Raw genomic sequence first — 20,640 nt, 5'->3', positions numbered from 1 at the left:
TCAAACTATAGTATATGGGACGGTCTCTTTTTGTACCAGAATTAGCTAATGATCAGCAAAGACTCACACTTGAAGCCTCTCTTACTGCAAGAATTTCATGAAACTCCTATAGGAGGTCACGCTAGAGTTGAACGGACCTATTTGTGGTTTAGTGCCAATTTATTTTGGGGAGGGAATGTAGAAGGATGTGAAAGACTTTGTTGGAAAATGCCTTACCTGTCAGACCATTAAGTATTCCATCGCAACCCTACAGGTCTACTATAGCCCGTTGAGATGCCAGAGCGAGTGTCGAAAGATCTCACCTTGGATTTCATTGTCGGGTTGCCAAATTCGCGAGGAAACTTTACCATACTCTTGGTCATAGATCGACTCACGAAATATGCCCACTTCGGTGCTTTACTGGTGAATTACACAGCTTCTAAGGTAGTTGCACTTTTTACTCATATGGTAATAAGCCTACGTGGTGTGCCACGTACATTGGTTTCAGATCGAGATCCTATTTTCACAAGCCAATTTTGGAAGAAACTGTTTGAACTAATGGGAACCAAATTGAAAATGAGTTCATCATACCATCCTCAAATTGACGGTCAAATAGAAGTGACAAATCAATATTTAGAGCAGTACCTAAGAGCTTTCACAGCAGACAATCCTAGGCAGTGGAGTCAATTTCTTGGTTAGGCTGAATGTCATTATGACACCAGTCACCATTTGGCTAGCGGCATGACTCCTTTCCAAGCTGTTTATGGTAGACTTCCTTGCACTATTCCCACCTATGTTAGAGGTGCCACTTCCGTACAAGCTGTAGAGGAAGATTTGCTGAACTGTGACTCCATTCTGAAGCAATTGAAACAGAACCTGTAGCAAGCCCAGAATCGAATGCAACAACTCGCTAATAGGAAACGTCTAGACCTCCATTTTCAGGTTAGGGATTGGGTTTTATTGAAGCTTCAGCCATATTGCCAGTCGACGGTAGCAAACCGTCTCAATTCTAAGCTTTGTCACAGATATTTCGATCCCTTTTCCATCGTGGCACAAGTGGGACCTGTGGCTTACACCTTGATGTTGCCTGCAGGAAGCAAGATACGCCCAATTTTTCATGTATCCTTGCTGAAGCCCTTCAAAGGAGATATTCCTGTTCAATTCTATCCTCTTCCAGAAGTAAGTCATGCTAACAAGCCGATGCTCACTCCCATTGCTGTATTGGCTGGCTGAATAGTACAGGTGCAAAATAAACCTAAAAAACAGGTTCTGGTGCAATGGTCTCATAGTTCACTTGAAGATACAACTTAAGAGGATCTCCATACCTTTAGTTAGCTGTACAAGGTGCCCGACCTTGAGGACAAGATCGTTTTTTAGGGAGGGGGAAGTGTTAGTAATGCTGCAGTGATTTTGGACAGCAACCAGACCCAGGAACAGATGGGTAAGTGGGCTACAATTGAGGCCCAAGGGAAAAGACCCAAGTCAAGGCTACAAATGAAATTAAGAAAACAGGGGGTCATTTTGAAGCTGGTATTAAAGAGGCAGCTATTGAAAACGGGAAGAAGTTTTCAAGAGAGGTAGGCACGCTTCAGAATGCTAGGAAACGTGTGAAACCTCGCTAGCTCAATGGTTTTGTGATGCCAGGGCAGAGTTGAGATTTTTGCAGAAAGCCTTGGATCATAACCCTTTTTTGTTATCGGATTTCCGTTATTTTGCTATTATTTGTAATTTTGAATATTTGAAAAATCGTGTAAGGTGGAACTATATAGTCTGAGGCATCATTCTGTAAAGATGTTGAATGAAGAAAAACCTTTGGAGAGGAGTTGGGCACTGACTTGAAGACTCCGAATTTCCTTTATTTTGTATCAGTTCACGAGTGGTTCTCTTTCCAATTCTTCTTCAACCTGATCTTCAGAAATAATTTCTTGTATCCCACAATATTCATCTAGTTTTTCAATATGGAAGAGATTTTTGCAATATAAGGTGGAAAAATTGATTCCAAACATGGACAAAACTTAACTGTGACTTCCTTAAGATGTGGGAGGGTAAGGGTTCTTTGGGGATCTTTGCTCCACACATGCTTGAGTTTTAATAAACTTTCTAAACTCAAATGAATCAACTCAGACTCAGAAGGTATTACATTGTAAGCTCCTTCAACGTTTGGCATTTAGATCTCAAATACCTCTTCTACCATCTCACAATCACTTATTTCCAACCTCTTTGGATTGTGGATTCTTATCTGCATGGTAGATGGAAATATCTTCACTAGATTCTTGCAATTTTGAAAATTTCACACCTTCCAATTTGGAAAAGGAATCTGCAGTACTGAATTTGAATTGCCATAGCATCTTCAATTCAACCAAGCCTTTAATTTCTACATTTTGCAAGCTGGGGAATGCTACCTGCGGTGTATTAATTCATCCCAACTGAGGACTCAGAAAATAAGTTCTAATTATAATTTAAAAACAAATAAAATAAAATAAAATAAGATATGCAAAAGTGAATTGTAAGTTCAATATTGGATAATGTCAAACCATTTTTATTAACCAAAAATTTTAAGAGATCTTATTTAAAAATTTAAGAAAGATGACATAATTAAGGCAAATATATAGGAAGTAAAAAAAAAAAAAACAGAGTATCTCTAGGCCTCAGAATATATGTAGGATATAAGGCCAATATAAATATGAATTCTTTGGAAATATATGACCAAGTGAAAAAGGAAGAAAAACATTGATATATTCCTCATCACCTTGTCACTCGTCAGGATAGAGATGTGATTGTGGTGCAATCCTTCTCTTCCAATTTGGAAGCAAAAGTCTTAAACTTAGGGCAATCTTCATCATTAATGGAAATTCAGTTAACAGTAGAAACTCAACTAAAATTTCAGACGAGAAGGAGACGAGGTTTGGAAGATTTTTTAGGTTGAGGCGACTTAGTTTAGTGAATTGCACCTTATCCACCTTTTTCGTTCTTACTCATTATTTCTTCCATCATCATACAATAAGTTATTATTATTATTATTATTATTATTTTCCAGTTAGACTAAGCAAAGAGAATGCTACAAATTAAATTATAATAAAGGACGGAGAAGAATAAATTATCAGATATAGATCATTACCTTAGTGAAAATTAACGGTTGTTGGATTGGACTACTATCATTATAATGGAGCACATGATTTTCTGAAAGCTGGACAATTCTGAAGCAATACCTTCGCTTTCTCACATTTCTACACAATTAAACTTGTTAATGAAGGCCAACTCGAGGTGTGAAGTCCTGGATGGTTATCCAAGATTTTCCAAATGGTTCAAATTCCTTTCTTCCAATTGAGGGAAAACAAACTCAGGCGGTACTTGTACATTAGTCCCCACAGCTTCAACAATTTGTTGTTTGTAGATTTTGAAGTTTGGAAAGACCTTTGGCAATGGAAAGTGGAAATATTGATATCAGACTTGGACAGTCGAAAACTGCAACATCCTCAAGATGTGTGAAGGTAAGAGTTCCTCGGGGATCTATGCCCCATACATATTCCAGTTTTCGTAAACAGCTTAAACTCAAAAAAATCAACTGAGAGGGTATTGTGTCTTGTGTAAGTTCTTCTACACTCGACGTCCAACGTTCGCATTTCGAATATCTCTTCCACCATTTCACAACTACTTATGTCCAACCTTCTCAGACTGCCTAGTGCTCTCTGCATACTAGATGTAAATATCTTCATTAGCTTGTTGCAGTTACGAACCTGAACATCTACCTCTTCCAATTTGCCAAATACTTCTGCATTATTTGCTATTATCTTCGATTTATTCATGCCTCTAATGGTCACACACTGCAACCTGGGGAATGCAACCTGCGGTGCCATTGAGGAATAATAATGAACTAAGAAAAGAATTAAAATAAATATTTAACTCATAGCATAGATCGATAAAAAGAAGGACCATAACAACATATATATATATATACATACAAAACCACCTTGTACCTGTTCGTTAATGGACATCTTATCCATCTTCTCACTATTTCTAACTATTTCTTTCATAGCCCCACAGCCACCTATCTCAAGGAATCTGAGTTGTACAAAACTCTTGCCATAGCAGATGAAAATAGATATTCCAGAGAACCGCAGTCTTTTACGAGCAAATTTGTTAAGTTGAGAAAAGAAGAAGTAAAGCTTGGTAGAATCTGGTCATCCCATATCCTTGTTAAATCATTGCAATTGGACAACTCCAATTCCTCCAAAATGGAGAGAAAAACCAACTGCAGATACAGCTTAATTTATGTTAATTTAAATCATATCATCAGTTGACCTTTTCTTTGACAACTTTATAATTGTATAATATAACTAACTCTATAATTGTTTTATAATATAACTATTTATAATATCCTTGATTTATACGCATACAGGTTATGGAAGAAATTATCTCTCTCATGAAGTTTTTTAGTTACACCGGCTATCTTAATCTTAAGCTGTGCTAAAAATAAAAGTGACTTAATTTTGATTATACTTAATATGAAAGAGTTTGTAAATATTTACTAGCTAAAATAAATGTTAATATTCTGATATCCCATTGAAGAAGCTTTTAGCCTCTAATGTTTGTCCAACTTTCAATTACTATGCAGAAATTGTCATTTTATTATTATCAGAACAAATGATTTGCATGTGGCTAGATGACCCTGTTGAGCATGCTCTATCGGTTCAGTACCACACCTACTAATATGATGGTTCATGTTTTTTGAGATTATACAGGTTGTTATTAAGATTAAGATGGGGATGTGAATGAATTTTCAAGTAGTAACTACTAGAAAAATAATGAATATTCATCAAGACTTGTGTAATACATACCTTCCCAATGAACACAGCCATGACAGAATCTACATCCACTGGTTGCTTTTCCTTTTCTGACCTATTAATTTATTCAATTTGGAGAAGAAACTTTTAAGCCTTGGAACCTTTATCAACCTCAAGAAGCACAATTTAGGAAAATTTCCAATAACTTCCTTGCTATTGTCTCCTTCTTCATGAGAAACTAGAGTCCATAATTTCTTATTTCAATTTCCTCCAGCTTACTGATGGAGAATGGCAGAAGATTCTTCAATCTGTCACAATTTTCTACTTCTATGACTCAATCTTTTAAATGATTCTTTTGCGAGTTTTCCATCACATATCTTCTCGAGATTTTTCAAATGGCTAAGGTGCAATATTTCCAAGCTGCCAAACACAATGCAAGGATGATTTTGCTCCATCGAGTTAATCAAGCACTGGTCCGTCCGATTATTTTTCAACTGAAAGAGCTTTAATCCTGGAAAACCAGCTTTGTCTAATTCATAGACAATATTATCCACACCAGTAAATCCAATTCCATTTAAAGCCAATATTTGATGCTCTCCAACAACATTTCAAGACCACGCTCTTGAAATGGTCTGTTTTCATAAAGGCTGAGTTCCAAACAGACCAATTAGAGCCGAGTATATCTTCTTCTTTTTTTTTTTTTTTTTTGGCTTTTCAGTATAAAAGGGGGAAAAAAAAAGGAAAGAAAAGAAAGAAAGAATGCTGGTAGAAACCAAGAGAAAATAAAAAAACTAAAAGAAAAATCGAATTGAATGGCTAAATGGCAAGCCAAGAAATCTACTTCAGAAAGAACAGATAATTACAAGGAAACAGAGTGAGAGCTTCCTTTTGATACCAAAAACAGAGGAACTACTTTATTTTTTATTTTTTTATTTTTATGTGAGTTTTTTTTTTGGTGAATTAAATAAGAGAGGGACGTAAAAGCTTGAAGATGGAGACCACGAGAAGTGGAATCAAACGACACAAAAGAAATCCAACGGTGTTTCCCTTTACAATCACTGCAGAAATTAGAACAAAAGAAGCTATACAATTAGGGAACCAAAAGTGCGCAACTCTCTTCTACAAAACAACTAGATAAATGTGTATCAAAAATTGAGAATGCATATAAGAAACCAGAACCATACAAATGAATTCCTTTCAAATGGGAAAGGATAATAAAACTTACTGTATCATATGTATATATATAAGCACACTTGCTATTTTCCTCCTCAAATTCCTGAGTATTTTCTTCTTAATACCAAATAAAAATGTCCCAAGAGACAAACACTTATAAAAGTGAGTTTAAATCATTCTGGAACCGCTTTCAATACTCTATATTGAAAATTTTTACAGAATTATATTGTATAGTACTATATATTTTCTCTGTTATTGTCAGTTAGTAAGCATTAGTGTATCCCCTCAAATTCAGAGGGTCATTTATTGGTTGACTATTTTAAGCAGAGAAGTCACGCAACATAAAACCAAATCAAGGGTTTTGCAGCAAATTACAAAATCATCCAAGTAAATTTCAAGGAGATCCAAATCAAACATCAAATGGAAATTAAAATCATAGATGTCACTGGATACCTTGGAGCCGTTTCTTCAATATCAAAGGCCAAATTAAGGGGATTGCGTTCCTTTCTGTGACTTTGATAATCATATCATGGAATTAAGTAAAAACAAATTAAGGAAATGGATAGTGGACTCTTTGAGTAGGAATATTACAAAATGAATAATGACAAAATTGAACAAAACAAAAGTTAAAACCTTTGAATAATTTTCAAAAAGTGTTCACATGGTTGATAGCAAGCTCGCTTTGGCCATTTTCCTCCCTACTACGTAAGTACCCCACTTCTAACAGCATTCACTTCAGTTTGTTTCATTGGATTTTTATTTATTTATTTTTTTTTTCCATATCATGAAAATAAATATATTATTGGATAAATATAGTTTAGAACTTTCAATTTTATCATAATTACACTTAAATCTTATATTTTGAAAAACTATCATTAATCTCTTTCTATGTTAAAGACTAAAAGAAAATTAAAAATTATCGTTTTGTAATTAAATAATCATGTAAAAATACAATTATAGTTTTTAACATTTAAATTTAATTGATAAAAACTAACAGATAATTTTTTAAAATATGAAATATAACTGTAAATAGGATAAAACTATAAGGATCAAGGTGTAAATGAAATTGTCTCTTATATTATTTGCATTTCAACATGTATATATATAGTTCCTACCATGGAAAATTTTATTTACATTTTTTTAATTTTATCATTATTTTACTTAGATCCCACATTTTTTAAAAATCATCATTTATTTTCTTTTAATAGTTTAAAATTATTTAAACATACTAATTTGTCAATTTTATCAGATTTTACTAATTAATATTAATAAATTAAATGTTCAAATTATATTTTAGATTTTACTAATTAATTTTAATAAATTAAATGTTCAAATTATATTTTTACAATATTATTAAATTATAAAATACAGTTTTAATTTCTTTTTGACCTTTTAACTATATATATAAAAAATTAAAAAAAATTAATAATATTTTTTTAACAATATAATAACTAAATAAAATAAAAATAAAAATAAATAGGTGTAAATGAATTTACCTTCCCGCAACGTCCTTCATCGGAGGGTCTTTGTTTATTAGTTTTACAGCAGAAATTAAAGGAAAAATATTGTGTTCTATGAGTACATAATATTATCTATTCACCAAATTCTTTATCCCAAGTGAGTCATCGTTCACCAAACTCCTTAAAGAAATGTTTTTTTTTTTTTCTTTTTTTGGACGATAACGAAACTCCTTTAAACATGTTTTATCGATATTTCATCAATGTGGGACCCATTCCGATAAAGACAAAAGGCGCCTTGAATAATTTTCTTTCATGGGTCCCAAATGAGAATCCGATGGTTTCATCACAAGTTGTGAATGGGTCATACGAGCTGATGTTGAAATTACAATATTTAATTTTATGCGATCCAGAGCTTAATGGCATGGCTTCCCCATGGAGGTCTCTATTGTCCCACCATTTTGACATAAAGGTTTTGTCATTAAGTTTTAATAATTGTTTTTGACATAAAATTTTCATCATTAAGTTTTGACTACTAATATTCGTGAATATATATGATTTCATTTAGGCACGGATTTTGATATTATTTGAAAGTTGGATTTCAAACTAAAAAAGTTAATTCAATAGGGTGGAGTAATCTAAGTTTTTTACACGCACTTTTAAGATGCGCATATTTGCCAATATCGTAGTTCGTTTACACACTCTCTAACAAGCATAAGAGAAGAAGTTCTTTGGTATCGGAAATCGTCATTTCTATAGTGTATTTGTTCAGGGTCAAAGCAAAAGTGTCTTTGGAATTTTTTTTAAGGATGCACCAACTCATTTGTCATATTATTTTTTTATTTTAAATTAGAAGGTAATTTATATACATATATATATATATATATAAACATAATTTTTATTTTATATTGAACATATATTGCTATTGAAATAACAATTGTTAAGAATTGCTAATTTTTTAGCTAAGATTTTAGTTTTAATTCATTACACGATACTATTAATCTATTAAAATTCTCTATTTTTCGGTTCTATATAGAGGAAGTACATGCACTTTTCAGTATTAGATCCTCAGATCATGGAGATAAAAAGATGTTGTCCAAATTTTTTTTTTTTCCCTCCCCACAAATCATTGCAAATGAAACAAAATCTTAGACTCAATTAGAAAGAGCGAAACAGAGTACGCCTGTAAGTATTATGCTTTCATGAAAAGTTCTCGGTGATCAGTTAACCTTTTTCTAAGAAGACTACACAAGAAATCATAATTTCCTTCCTCTGACATATGTGACATTTTCATGACTTGAATATCATATTGTAGCAAAGCTAGAGCACTTACATTCAAAACTTTGACAGCTGATTTTGCTATAGTGAGAAGAGGTCCTCTCTATAGCAAAATTTTTTATATATATATATAGATGCACATGAACAGCTTTTAGTTAGATGGTGGAACCCAGATGAAAAACATAAATAGGTAAGCTATATGACAGATAGTTTAGAATCTATGACTTCTAGTTTAGAATCTATGACCTAGATGAAGAAACATATACCTGACATAGCTGGAATGAGAGTACCATCTCCAATAACCATACAAGTGCCAACAAGTAACGAGAAGAAGCAGTGCATTCTTTCTAGATAGACCTGGCAATTTGGATCATGATACGGCGACACGACTCGAAAACGACACGGAATAAATGAGTTTGGGTTTATTATAAATGGGTTTGGGTCATAATTGGGTCAACCCGTTTAATACGATTATTAATCGTGTCATTTTCGGGTTGACCTATTTAACTCGAAATTGACCCGTTACGACCCATTTATTAAACGTGTCAGTTTCAACCCGACACGATTATATACCTATTACAACCCATTTAAATTTAATTTTAATTTAATATTTTATCACTAATATAATATTTAATAACTAAAAAATATTATAAATTAAAAATTTTATAAAAATAATTTTGTATTACTAATTTTTTAAAAACAAAAAATACATCTTTAATAAAACAAAAACATAAAAATAAAAAATAAAAAAAAAATTTCGGGTTAATAGGTTAATTTTCGGGTTAACGGGTTAATAGGTTAGTTTTCGGGTTAATAGGTCAATTTCAGGTTAACGGGTTAATAGGTCAACACGACCCGTTAAAATAATCGTGTTAAACGGGTCGTGTCGTGTTGACCTGTTTATAAACAGGTCGGGTTAGTGTTTTAGGTACCTGACACGATTAATAAATGGGTCGTGTTCGGGTTAGGCATTTTTGACACGATTATTAAACGGGTTGACACGAACACGACCCACCAACACGAATTGCCAGGTATATTTCTAGATACATGCTTCTCCAGCTATCTCTTTGTTTTTGCAGCTTATAATGATTGTTCATGAAGAGTAGTTCGGCTATACGTTGTTAGCTCTTCATCAGTTCGGTGTGGCATGGGAATAATTTTCACATTCGTATGTTGACATAGCAAAGAATCGAGAGCAAATGTTCCACCTGCACAAGATAAAACAATTAAGTATTGTAAAACTTAAATAAATAAATAAATAAAATAAAATAAAATAAAATAATCGTATTAAACATAGCAAAAATACGAAGGGCGTGGTAATAACGCCATCCATCAATGCATTTCAGCCTTCCCAGTGTTTCAAATGCTCCAGATTGCCACGCCCTTTATTTGAGCTTCCTCCTTTTGCCCTTTATTTGCTTTACTCTAAGGAGAACAACTCAGTTCTAAAAGCGTATCCAATTACAATGTATTTTGTATTGTCAAATAATAGTATATATGTGCTTTACGTGCTTTTTAGTGGCGTATTATAAAACATGACAATTATATTTTTGTCAGTCAAATTTGATATCAAAAATACAATTGATATGTTTTAATAGTGAATTCCATTATAACGAAATATGTGAAATTTACGTTACTAAATGATATAATTTTTAATTTTTTTAAGTGTTAAAATTAAAAAAAAAAGAAGTGGAATTCAATCCAATATTCTTTTTTCCATCATTTTTATCAATGTTATTTATTTATTTATTTATTTTATATATGTGAATGGAGATGCAACGTTAAAATTTAACATTGACGATGATTACCATTGGAGAGCATATAAAAATGTATTAGCAAAATAACAATTGCAATTAAAAATTGCTATGTCTCCGATAGTATGGTATGTTGACCTTGCATTGCGAAATTATATTATAGGGGCACATATTTCCTGCACCGGTAGAGTAATAAATTTTGCTAATGTCATTTTCCATTCCAAATTGAGCACTAAATTTGCATTTGATAAATTTTAACAATGGACCCATATAATAAAGTTGTAGGGTTTACGCCATTTATTAATAAGAATTTTAATTTTTAATTGATAACAATAAAAAAGAGTGGGATTTTATGACCGTTTAATATTTAAATTATTATAATTTTACTTTTTTATCAGTAAAAGTGGATTTAATCAATATTAATAATATTTAAAAATTGACATTATTATTTTTTAGTAGGTATGAAAATCTAATATTAAAATTTGATATTAATATTTATATTTATGTTTGAAGGATTCATATCAATTTTAAAAATATTAATGATAAAATAATATTTATTATTAAAAATGCTTTAAGAGCAATTGAATGCCATGTCATTTTGGCATACGACAATGCTAAAAATGGCATAAGTTCACCATTTTCCTACTCCAAAAGGGAAATTGCATTTGATATAAAAAACAGTATCACTGGTAAAATTTAATAGTAGATCTTACTATAAAAAAAATTTGTAAGAGCCATATATTTATTAAATTAAATTTATTTTTATAACAACATAAAAAATATTTAAATATGAATCTGATTTTTTTAACTTTTTGTGCATATTTTCTCTAAAATAAATTTCGTAATTTAGTAAAAATAAATTTTAAAATTTAATAATACTATTTTTAAGCATTTATTACAGTAATTATAAGATTTGGTAATACTATATTTTAATATTTATCATAGTAATCATAAAATTTAATATTGATAATTACAATTAAAAAGTTTATTATCAATATGAAGATTGAAAGCATTTGGTTTCGGTTTTTTTTTTTCCGCAATCAGAGCCTAACTGAACCACGAAGGAAATTCAGATCAAACTGGATCAAATCGATTCGATTCAGTTTGGTCGGATTGAATATTTTAAAATATTTTTTAATAATTTAAATTTAATATTATTAATAATTTAATTAAATAATCTAAAACATGTAAATAAATTAAAAATAATTATATAATACATATATATGTTCTGTTCAATTCAACCAGGCAAAACATCACTTCAATTCGATCGATTTGATCGATCGGCACCTGGAAACTGACAAAAGAGGAAATGAAGAAAAGAAGTACTGTGGCAGAGCAGAGCATAGCAAATAAAGGGCGTGGCAATAATGCCATCCATTCAGTCTTTCCAATTTCCAAAGCTGAAGGAAGACGTTTTGTCGGCAAGGTTTGCAAAAAAGTAATTAATTTGTGGCATTAAACGCTTGAAGGGGTAGGTCAGGCATTTGTCAAATCATGCATATCTATAGTATGTTGTATTCCTACTTTCCAATGCATATTGCAGTGTAAAATCATGCTTGTCTGTTGTATGGTGTACTGCACCTCGAGAAGTATTCTCACTTTCCCTTTGAAAGATTGACAAAAAAAAACGATTCTTGAGAAGCCTTTTCGTTCTGGTTTCTCCATAATTTTTTTTTAAAAAAAAAAGAAAAATTAAAGAGGTTTATTGTCATTCTTGGCTCACTTTCAGTACTCCTAGCCATTTTGTACGGTGTATTTTTATTCCAATTTAGAGTTAATTTCTTACCTAGGAACATATATTGCATATATATATATATATATATATTGTGTTTTGAGAACAAGATCTGTTGTGTTACGTCAAAGGCTAAAAATTGAGGACCATGTTATTGAAGCTTTAAAAAGAGCACCAATTTTTGAGAGCGTTGTGAACGAGCTCTGCCTTGTAAAAGCCAACTTACAAAATAGAGTTAAAGCATTTGAAAACAGAGCTAATGGTCCCTTGGTAGCCAGATGTATACTCAAAGGCAAAGCCAAAGCAGAGGCCAAAGCTTATGATAGCAATGTCAAAGCCAAAGCCAAAGGAAAGGCCGAAGCAAAGGTCAAAGCTTGTGAAATTGAAGCTGAGAATGCCAATGCCAAAGCCAAAGCCAAAGCCAAAGCTTAGGTAGTACTACAATCGAGGAAGCCAAAGAAGTTTCGTAGAACATGTAAATATGATAACGATGACGAAAAGCTTTCAGATTATAAATATAAACTTTTCATTTGCCGTTTTTCTTTTATTATGGTTTCATGGTATGAAATTCTATTGTACTAAGCCCTTCTGCTCCACACATCGTTGTTGGGAGTGTGTTTGTAAGGTCTACATGAGGGTTCCATTTTTTTTTTTTTTGTAAAGAAATAATCCTCAAGAGTTGAGGAGTTTGAGAACTGATGTGCATCTGTTGTTTAAGCTTGTGCATAAAGGAAGTAAGAAACGATGCCGTTTTGGATATAATACATTTACATAGTTTTGAGAAGAAGAACGACAGCGTTTTGCATCTGGTTTAATGATTTAAGTAGGACGGTGTCGTATTGGCTCAATGGTGGTTTTATTTGGATAACAGAATCACGTGCAGGCCATGTGAATTAGTTATGGTGGTTATATGAAGGGCTAAGTATCATTGGTCCACGTCATTTGGATTGCCACATCAGCAACAACAATACTGGATATATATAACGGTTTTCATCTTCTTCATGCTTACTTTTGGTTTTATAGATTGCAGAGCTAAGGGTTGAGTTTGTTTTTCAGTGATTGTGAGAGGAAGTTGAGTTCTTCGTGTTTTGTACAAACTCATCAAGATAATCTGTAGGTGTAAGAACAATTTCTTTGTGAAATTGGTTAAGACAGATTGAGTGAGGGTGTATGTGGGCTTACGGGGTTGGGTTGGGTGTTGTTCTGAGTGATTCACCATTGAAGAACCTGTTAAGCTCTTGTTTTTCCTCATTTTATTAATAATAGCAGAAGCTCAGAACCTGAGCACGAGGACGTAGGCAATAGTTTGGCCGAACCTCGTTAAATCGTGTGTGCATCTCATTGATTTTATTTCTTGTTCTTACTGCTTTCCACAACAAGTGGTATCAGAGCAAGGTTAGGAAAGTTGGTGGAGATTCTTTATCAAGAACCAGGTAATTTCATATGATCAAGAATGGCATCAAAGATTGAGGTGGAGATTTTCAATGGCAAAGGGGACTTCCTGCTTTGGAGGAAGAAAATGAAGGCTGTTCTTGTCCAGATGAAAGTAGCAAAAGCCATAGATGGAACATTCTCTGCAGATCTCTCAGAAGACAAGAAATTGGAGATGGATGAGATTGCTCTAAGTACGATCATTCTTCACTTGTCAGATAATGTGCTGAGAAAGGTAGATGATATAACCACCACTTCTGAAATGTGGCATAAACTAGAACAACTGTATCTGGTAAGGTCTTTACCTGATCGTATTCTTTTGCTTGAGCAGTTCTTTGGCTTTAAGATGGACACCAATAAAGATTTAGACTCTAATCTTGACATTTCAATATGGCCGTGATTTCTTGTCCTTAGATATGGTGATAAGTTCTTTAAAATCTAGGGACATTGAAATGAAATCTGAGTCTAAGGGTGAAGGACTTAATGTTTGAGGAAGAAGTCAAACAAGGACTTTTGGTAATTCTGAGTTTAGAGCCAAGAGTAGAGATCACTCCAGATCCAAGTCTAGAACTAGAGGTCGAAAATGTTATTACTGTAAGAGGGAAGGCCATATAATGAGATTTTGCTACAAGAAGAAGAGAGATGACAAAAGTAAGACTCAGGTGAGTAGTGATCTTGCTGCTGTCACCTCGAGTGAAGAGTCTGGTGAGGTTCTTGTGGCTGACACTGAACAAAATAAGACTGAATGGGTCCTAGACTCAGGGTGTTCATTCCATATGAGTCCTATACTTGATATTTTTCAGTCTTATAAGGAATATGAAGGAGGACAAGTTCTCCTTGGTGATGATCATTCCTGTAAAGTTATTGGTATAGGTAATGTTCAATTTAAACTAGATGATGGTACTGTTAAGACTCTAAACTCAGTTAGATATGTGCCTGGCTTAAGGAGAAATTTAATTTCTCTTGGAATGCTTGATGAGGTTGGTTATACCACTAAAACTGAGAATGGAAAAATGAGGATTTCAAAAGGCTCTTTTGTTGCTTTTAAAGGCATTAAGAAAAATGGTTTGTATGTTTTGCTTGGTGAGGCTGTGTCTAATTCTTGCAATGCTTCAATTCATACTTCTGCAGATAAAACTCTGCTATGGCATAATAGATTAGACCATATAAGTGAAAAAGGCATGTATTATCTGAATAAGCAACAAGTTTTTGGTAAGGATCAGATAAGCAAATTAGATTTTTGTGAAAATTGCATTTTAGGTAAGCAACATAGGCTTAGTTTTAATTTGAATTCAAATAGAGCTAAAGCTGTGCTTGATTATGTTCATGCTGATCTTTGGGGTCCTGCTAAAGGCTCCACTCAAAGTGGAAACAGATACTTTATGTCTATCATAGATGACCATTCTAGGAAAGTGTGGGTCATCTTATTGAAGTCCAAAGATGAGGTCTTCAATAAGTTTAAAGAGTGGAAACTACTTGTTGAAAAACAAGCAAATAGGACAGTAAAGGCTTTAAGAACAGATAATGGTCTTGAGTTCTGTAATAGGGAGTTTGATAATTTCTGTAAGACTCAAGGAATGGTGAGACACAGAACTGTTAAGCATACCCCTCAGCAAAATGGTGTTGCTGAAAGGATGAATAGGACCTTGCTCGATAAGGTAAGGTGTATGTTAGTGTCATCAGGCTTGCCAAAGTTGTTTTGGGGTGAAGCAGTTATGACTGCTATGCATCTTGTTAATTTGTCACCATCAACTGCTTTAAATTTTGAAACACCTGAGTATGTCTGGTCTGGAAAATTGCCAAATTATGATAATTTGAGAGTGTTTGGATGTGCAGCATATGCACATCAGTCAGAAGGTAAGCTTGAACCTAGAGGCATCAAATGTGTTTTTCTAGGATATCCTCAAGGTGTCAAAGGCTATAGGCTGTGGGTTAAGGACAGAAATGGTTTTAAAGTCATTGTTAATAGAGATGTCATTTTCAATGAAAATATTATGCCTTGCAAGAATACTAACAGTGCAGGTGTTGAAAGTGAACAACCACAACACATGTCAAGGCAAATGGACTTAGTGATGCCTGAGATTGATTTTCAAGACAATGGGGGAAGTGCACCAAAGGAATCATCATCAGAAGCTGAAGTCCATGGAACTCCTGAGCACTCAGAATCAGAATCAGATGAAGAAAGGCAAGGACAACAGCTTTCTTCACCTTCAAGAACTGTTGCATCACCAGGATACCTGTTGACTCGAGATAGAGCCAGAAGGAGGATTATTCCAAATAAGAGATACAGCTATGCAGATTTTATAGCATATGCTTTAGTTAGATTTCAAGAATTTTCTGATAATGAACCTCAGAATTATAAAGAAGCTATGAAGTCTTCAGAAGCAACAAAATGGAAGCAAGCAATGGATGAGGAAATGCAGTCACTTCATGATAACCATACATGGGATCTGGTGTTGGCGCCTACAAAACAAAGAGTTGTTGACTGTAAATGGATTTATAAAGTTAAGGAAGGGTTGACCAAGTCAGATCCAGTGAGATTCAAGGCAAGGTTGGTAGCAAAGGGTTTTACCCAGGTTGAAGGTGTGGATTATAATGAAATTTTCTCACCTGTAGTCAAATATACCACTATTCGAATCATTCTCTCTTTAGTTACACATTTTGATTGGGAACTAGAACAATTGGATGTAAAGACTGCTTTTCTTCATGGGGATTTAGAAGAAACTATTTACATGAAACAACCAGAGGGATATGAAGTGACTAGAAAGGGTGGAGAGTTAGTATGCATGCTAAAGAAGTCTCTCTATGGTCTAAAACAGTTACCAATGCAGTGGTATAAAAGGTTTGATACCTTTGTGGTGAAGGCTGGTTTTATAAGGAGCAACTTTGATAGTTGTTTGTACTTCAAGGAGACAGCAAGCTCAAATGCTGTATTTCTGCTTTTGTATGTGGATGATATGTTGTTGTCAGGACCAAATGCAAAAGTAATTGATTCAGTTAAGAAGTTGCTAAGTTCAGAGTTTGATATGAAGGAGCTTGGTAAGGCAAAAAGGATTTTGGGCATGACAATTGAGAGGGACAGAAGAAATAAAAAGATGAAACTTCATCAGACTTCATATGTTCAAAAGATACTGTCCAAGTTCAATATGAATGAAGCTAAGCCTGTTTCTGTGCCCTTAGGTGGTCATTACAAGTTGTCAATGGAATAGTGCCCTAGTAATGAACAAGAAAGAGAAGATATGATTACTGTACCATATTCAAGTGCAATAGGTTCAGTTATGTATCTTATGATCAGTACAAGGCCAGATTTGGCTTATGCAGTAAGTGTGCTCAGCAGGTTTATGTCAAATCCTGGAAGGAGTCATTGTGATGCAGTAAAGTGGCTCTTAAGGTATTTAAAACTCACTGCAAATGAAGGATTGGTGTTTAAAGGCAGCAAAGATGGAATAGAATTGCTTGGCTACACAGATGCAGATTATGCTGGAGATCGAGACAAGAGAAAGTCAATCTCAGCATATGCATTCACTGTTTGTGGGAATTGTGTAAGTTGGAAGTCACATTTACAAGCCATAGCAGCTTTGTCTACTACAGAAGCAGAATATATGGCAATAACAGATGCTGCAAAGGAAGCAATATGGATTAAAGGGTTACTGTCAGAACTTAATATGTTGCACAAGGCTGTCATACTCTATTCAGATAGTCAAAGTGCAATACATCTTTCTAAGAATCCTGTATTTCATGAGAGATCAAAACATATCCAGATTAAATATCATTTCATACGGGATATGGTGGAAAGGAAGGAAGTCAAGTTAGAAAAGGTACCTACAGAACTTAATCCTATTGATATAGGTACTAAAGTTTTACCCCTGAGCAGGTTTAATTCATGTAAAACCTTGCTCAATATTGGGGTAGGCTAATGTTGATTTAAGGGAAGATTGCAAGGAGGGTTCACAGAGTTTCTGCTATAATTACACTCTTGAGGATTAGGTGGAGAAATGTAAAGAAATAATCCTCAAGAGTTGAGGAGTTTGAGAACTGATGTGCATCTGTTGTTTAAGCTTGTGCATAAAGGAAGTAAGAAACGATGCCATTTTGGATATAATACATTTACATAGTTTTGAGAAGAAGAACGACAGCGTTTTCCATCTGATTTAATGATTTAAGTAGGACGGTGTCGTATTGGCTCAATGGTGGTTTTATTTGGATAACAGAATCACGTGCAGGCCATGTGAATTAGTTATGGTGGTTATATGAAGGGCTAAGTATCATTGGTCCACGTCATTTGGATTGCCACATCAGCAACAGCAATACTGGATATATATAACGGTCTTCGTCTTCTTCATGCTTACTTCTGGTTTTACAGATTGCAGAGCTAAGGGTTGAGTTTGTTTTTCAGTGATTGTGAGAGGAAGTTTAGTTCTTCGTGTTTTGTACAAACCCATCAAGATAATCTGTAGGTGTAAGAACAATTTCTTTATGAAATTGGTTAAGACAGATTGAGTGAGGGTGTATGTGGGCTTACGGGTTGGGTTGGGTGTTGTTCTGAGTGATTCACCATTGAAGAACCTGTTAAGCTCTTGTTTTTCCTCATTTTATTAATAATAGTAGAAGCTCAGAACCTGAGCATGAGGACGTAGGCAATAGTTTGGCCGAACCTCGTTAAATCGTGTGTGCGTCTCATTGATTTTATTTCTTGTTCTTACTGCTTTCCACAACATTTTTTTTTTTTGGTTAATGAATTTATATGTGAAACCTGTTTTCATAAAAAAAAAAAAAATCCTGTAAATTCGGGATCTGGATATTTGAAATTATGTGAAAACAATATGTCAAGAGAAATCATGTACTGTGTCTTTGTGTAGCTGTGTTTTTGTCTCTATTCGTCACCGTTGGTTCTAGTAGTACCCTACCCTTGTAGATATGAAAATATTCATGTACTCCTGTAGTATGAAAATATTTCAAAAAATTACTTTATGCAATCATGCAATTCGATCTGATGGTAGAACGTTTTAGAAGATGAAGCATGAAACACTTCCTTCATTTGAACAAGGCAACTGTTTTATTTGTGGTGTATTAGCATAATATTTTGGAACAATAAATATTAGAGTACTACTTAAATTGTCCATTAAAAAATATTATAAAAAAAAAAAAAAACAGAGCCAAAAAAAATACAAAAAATGCTCGGATAATAATATATGGATAAAGTCAAATATTCATAGACCGCCCCTTGTCTCTTGTATTTAAATGCGGTTCGTCTCATATAGCTGGATTATACCCTCTTTGTCAAGTTTTATCAAAATAAACAAATAAAACCTTCTCGTTAAGTCCATAAATTTGAACATCGACTATAGGATCTTTTATATGTATATATATAGTTGTATTTACTAGTGTCGTAATTCTTATGAACATGCTAGGTTGAAGTTCTTACTAATAAATGTGTTCAATACATTATCAGAACTATTTTTTTCTGTGTTTGTTACAGATTAATTATGGTAATCTTAATAATGCTGAGCTTTTCTTTTTCGCTCAGAATCAGAATTTTGTATTGGTGTATTTGATGACCATTTTGTTAATGGACTTATTATAAAATTGTGTGACAGCACTGCAGAGCTGCAGGAAGCTAAGACAGAGTTGAATAATTTAAGTGATATGATAAAAAACAACTTTCGAAATTAATGGATGGAATTATTGAAGAACTGAGAGTAAAGGAAGAAGACGTGAGAGAAAAGGAATATGAAATTTACGGAAAAGAAGAACTTTTGAAGAATAAGGATGCAATTTTTGGAGATTTGGGTGGAAAAAGTAAAGATGCAACTGAAGATGCACCACCTTTGAACCATAGTGTACTTATCAAACAGTGCAAGAACAATGATGAGCTGCAGGAAGCTCGTAAAGAGTTCATTAATGTAAGGATATTTTGTTTAACTCCATGATTATAATGTGTATATGAATGTTGTGCGTGCCAGTCTTTTAAATGTTCTTATAGGATCTCTGAATTATTTTGCTCATGGCAATTCAGATACTTTCTTTTTACATTGTAGTTTCTTAAGCTTAACTCTACAAGGACCTCTAGCTAGAAAGCGGTGCTTGCTATGGATGGGATATCTCATGGACTCGAACTTGTATCCTTTTAAAGTTGCCAAGGTTGAACTAATGCTACATAAAGGTCTGCCTTTATTAATCTAGTCAAGTTTAGCACTGTTGTGATAGTTAGAAGGACATTAGAACTTTTGCTTCTGAGATCAAAATTTGAATTCTATGATTTTGTTTTATATTGAAGTTTTAAATGTCAATTTGGTTGTTATCAATTATAGTTTGTTTTTTAATTGTATTTGGGTTTCTTTCAATACTTTTCTTTCTGAAGTACTTGCTGCTGGATCTTTGATATGTTGCTTCCATTTTGTCTTTTGTAGTTTGAGTTATGTGGCTAATGCAACTGGTGCAGGGAATTATAGTCGATAAGGATGAAAAATTGAAAGATCTCAAGGAGGAAATGGGCGATGAAGTGTACGATGCCGTGACAATAGCTTTAGCTGAGATATAGGAATACAATCCTAATGGGAGGTACATAATCTCAGAATTTGTGGAACTTTAGAGAAGGGCGAGAGGCTACTTTGAAAGGAGTGGAATTTTTTCTAAAGAAATTGTGAATAAGAAAGTGCCGGATGTTGGTTTTGAAGGTTGGCACAAAGTCGCAAACACCATATATTATTTTGTCACTATGTTTTTATTTGTCTTGTAGTAGATAATTTTTATAGAGATATTTATGACTAGCATTTTAAGGTGACTTATCTAATGTATATATTTTGGTATAGGAGGATGACAATATTATGGTTTCAGATGCTGAAGTAGACCGAATTATTTTAAACCTCTCCTTGGTAGGATTTTTTTTTTTTTTTTTTGAAAGCTCTATTTAAAGGTCAAAATTTTTTTATTAAAAAATAAAATTGTTTGATAAAAATCAATAAGTATTTGTTGACAAAAAATAAATTTTTTTAAACTGTTTTAGAGAATTTTTTTTTTTTTACCTTATATGAAAATTCAATAAACATTCA

General features: G+C 33.3%; 1 protein-coding gene and 1 long non-coding RNA gene across 2 annotated transcripts; one reads left to right on the top strand and one right to left on the bottom strand.

The window, feature by feature from the left end:
- Positions 1-1,954: 1,954 nt before the first annotated feature.
- On the bottom strand, positions 1,955-6,029 carry LOC125421676 (uncharacterized). The gene is made up of 4 exons (XR_009640505.1): positions 4,818-6,029; positions 3,957-4,231; positions 3,098-3,824; positions 1,955-2,381 (listed from the first exon to the last, which is right to left on the bottom strand). It is a non-coding gene; the product is annotated as an uncharacterized LOC125421676 (long non-coding RNA).
- Positions 6,030-16,866: 10,837 nt separating this feature from the next.
- LOC132805061 (secreted RxLR effector protein 161-like) lies at positions 16,867-17,575 on the top strand. Its single transcript, XM_060819819.1, has 2 exons — positions 16,867-17,406; positions 17,501-17,575. The coding sequence occupies exons 1-2, from the start codon at positions 16,867-16,869 to the stop codon at positions 17,573-17,575; spliced, it is 615 nt and encodes a 204-aa protein (XP_060675802.1).
- The last annotated feature ends 3,065 nt before the right edge of the window (positions 17,576-20,640 follow it).

The sequence above is a fragment of the Ziziphus jujuba genome, chromosome 8 (assembly GCF_031755915.1).
Source record: "Ziziphus jujuba cultivar Dongzao chromosome 8, ASM3175591v1".
Lineage (NCBI taxonomy): Eukaryota > Viridiplantae > Streptophyta > Magnoliopsida > Rosales > Rhamnaceae > Ziziphus > Ziziphus jujuba.
This window is presented reverse-complemented; position numbering and strand designations above follow the sequence as displayed.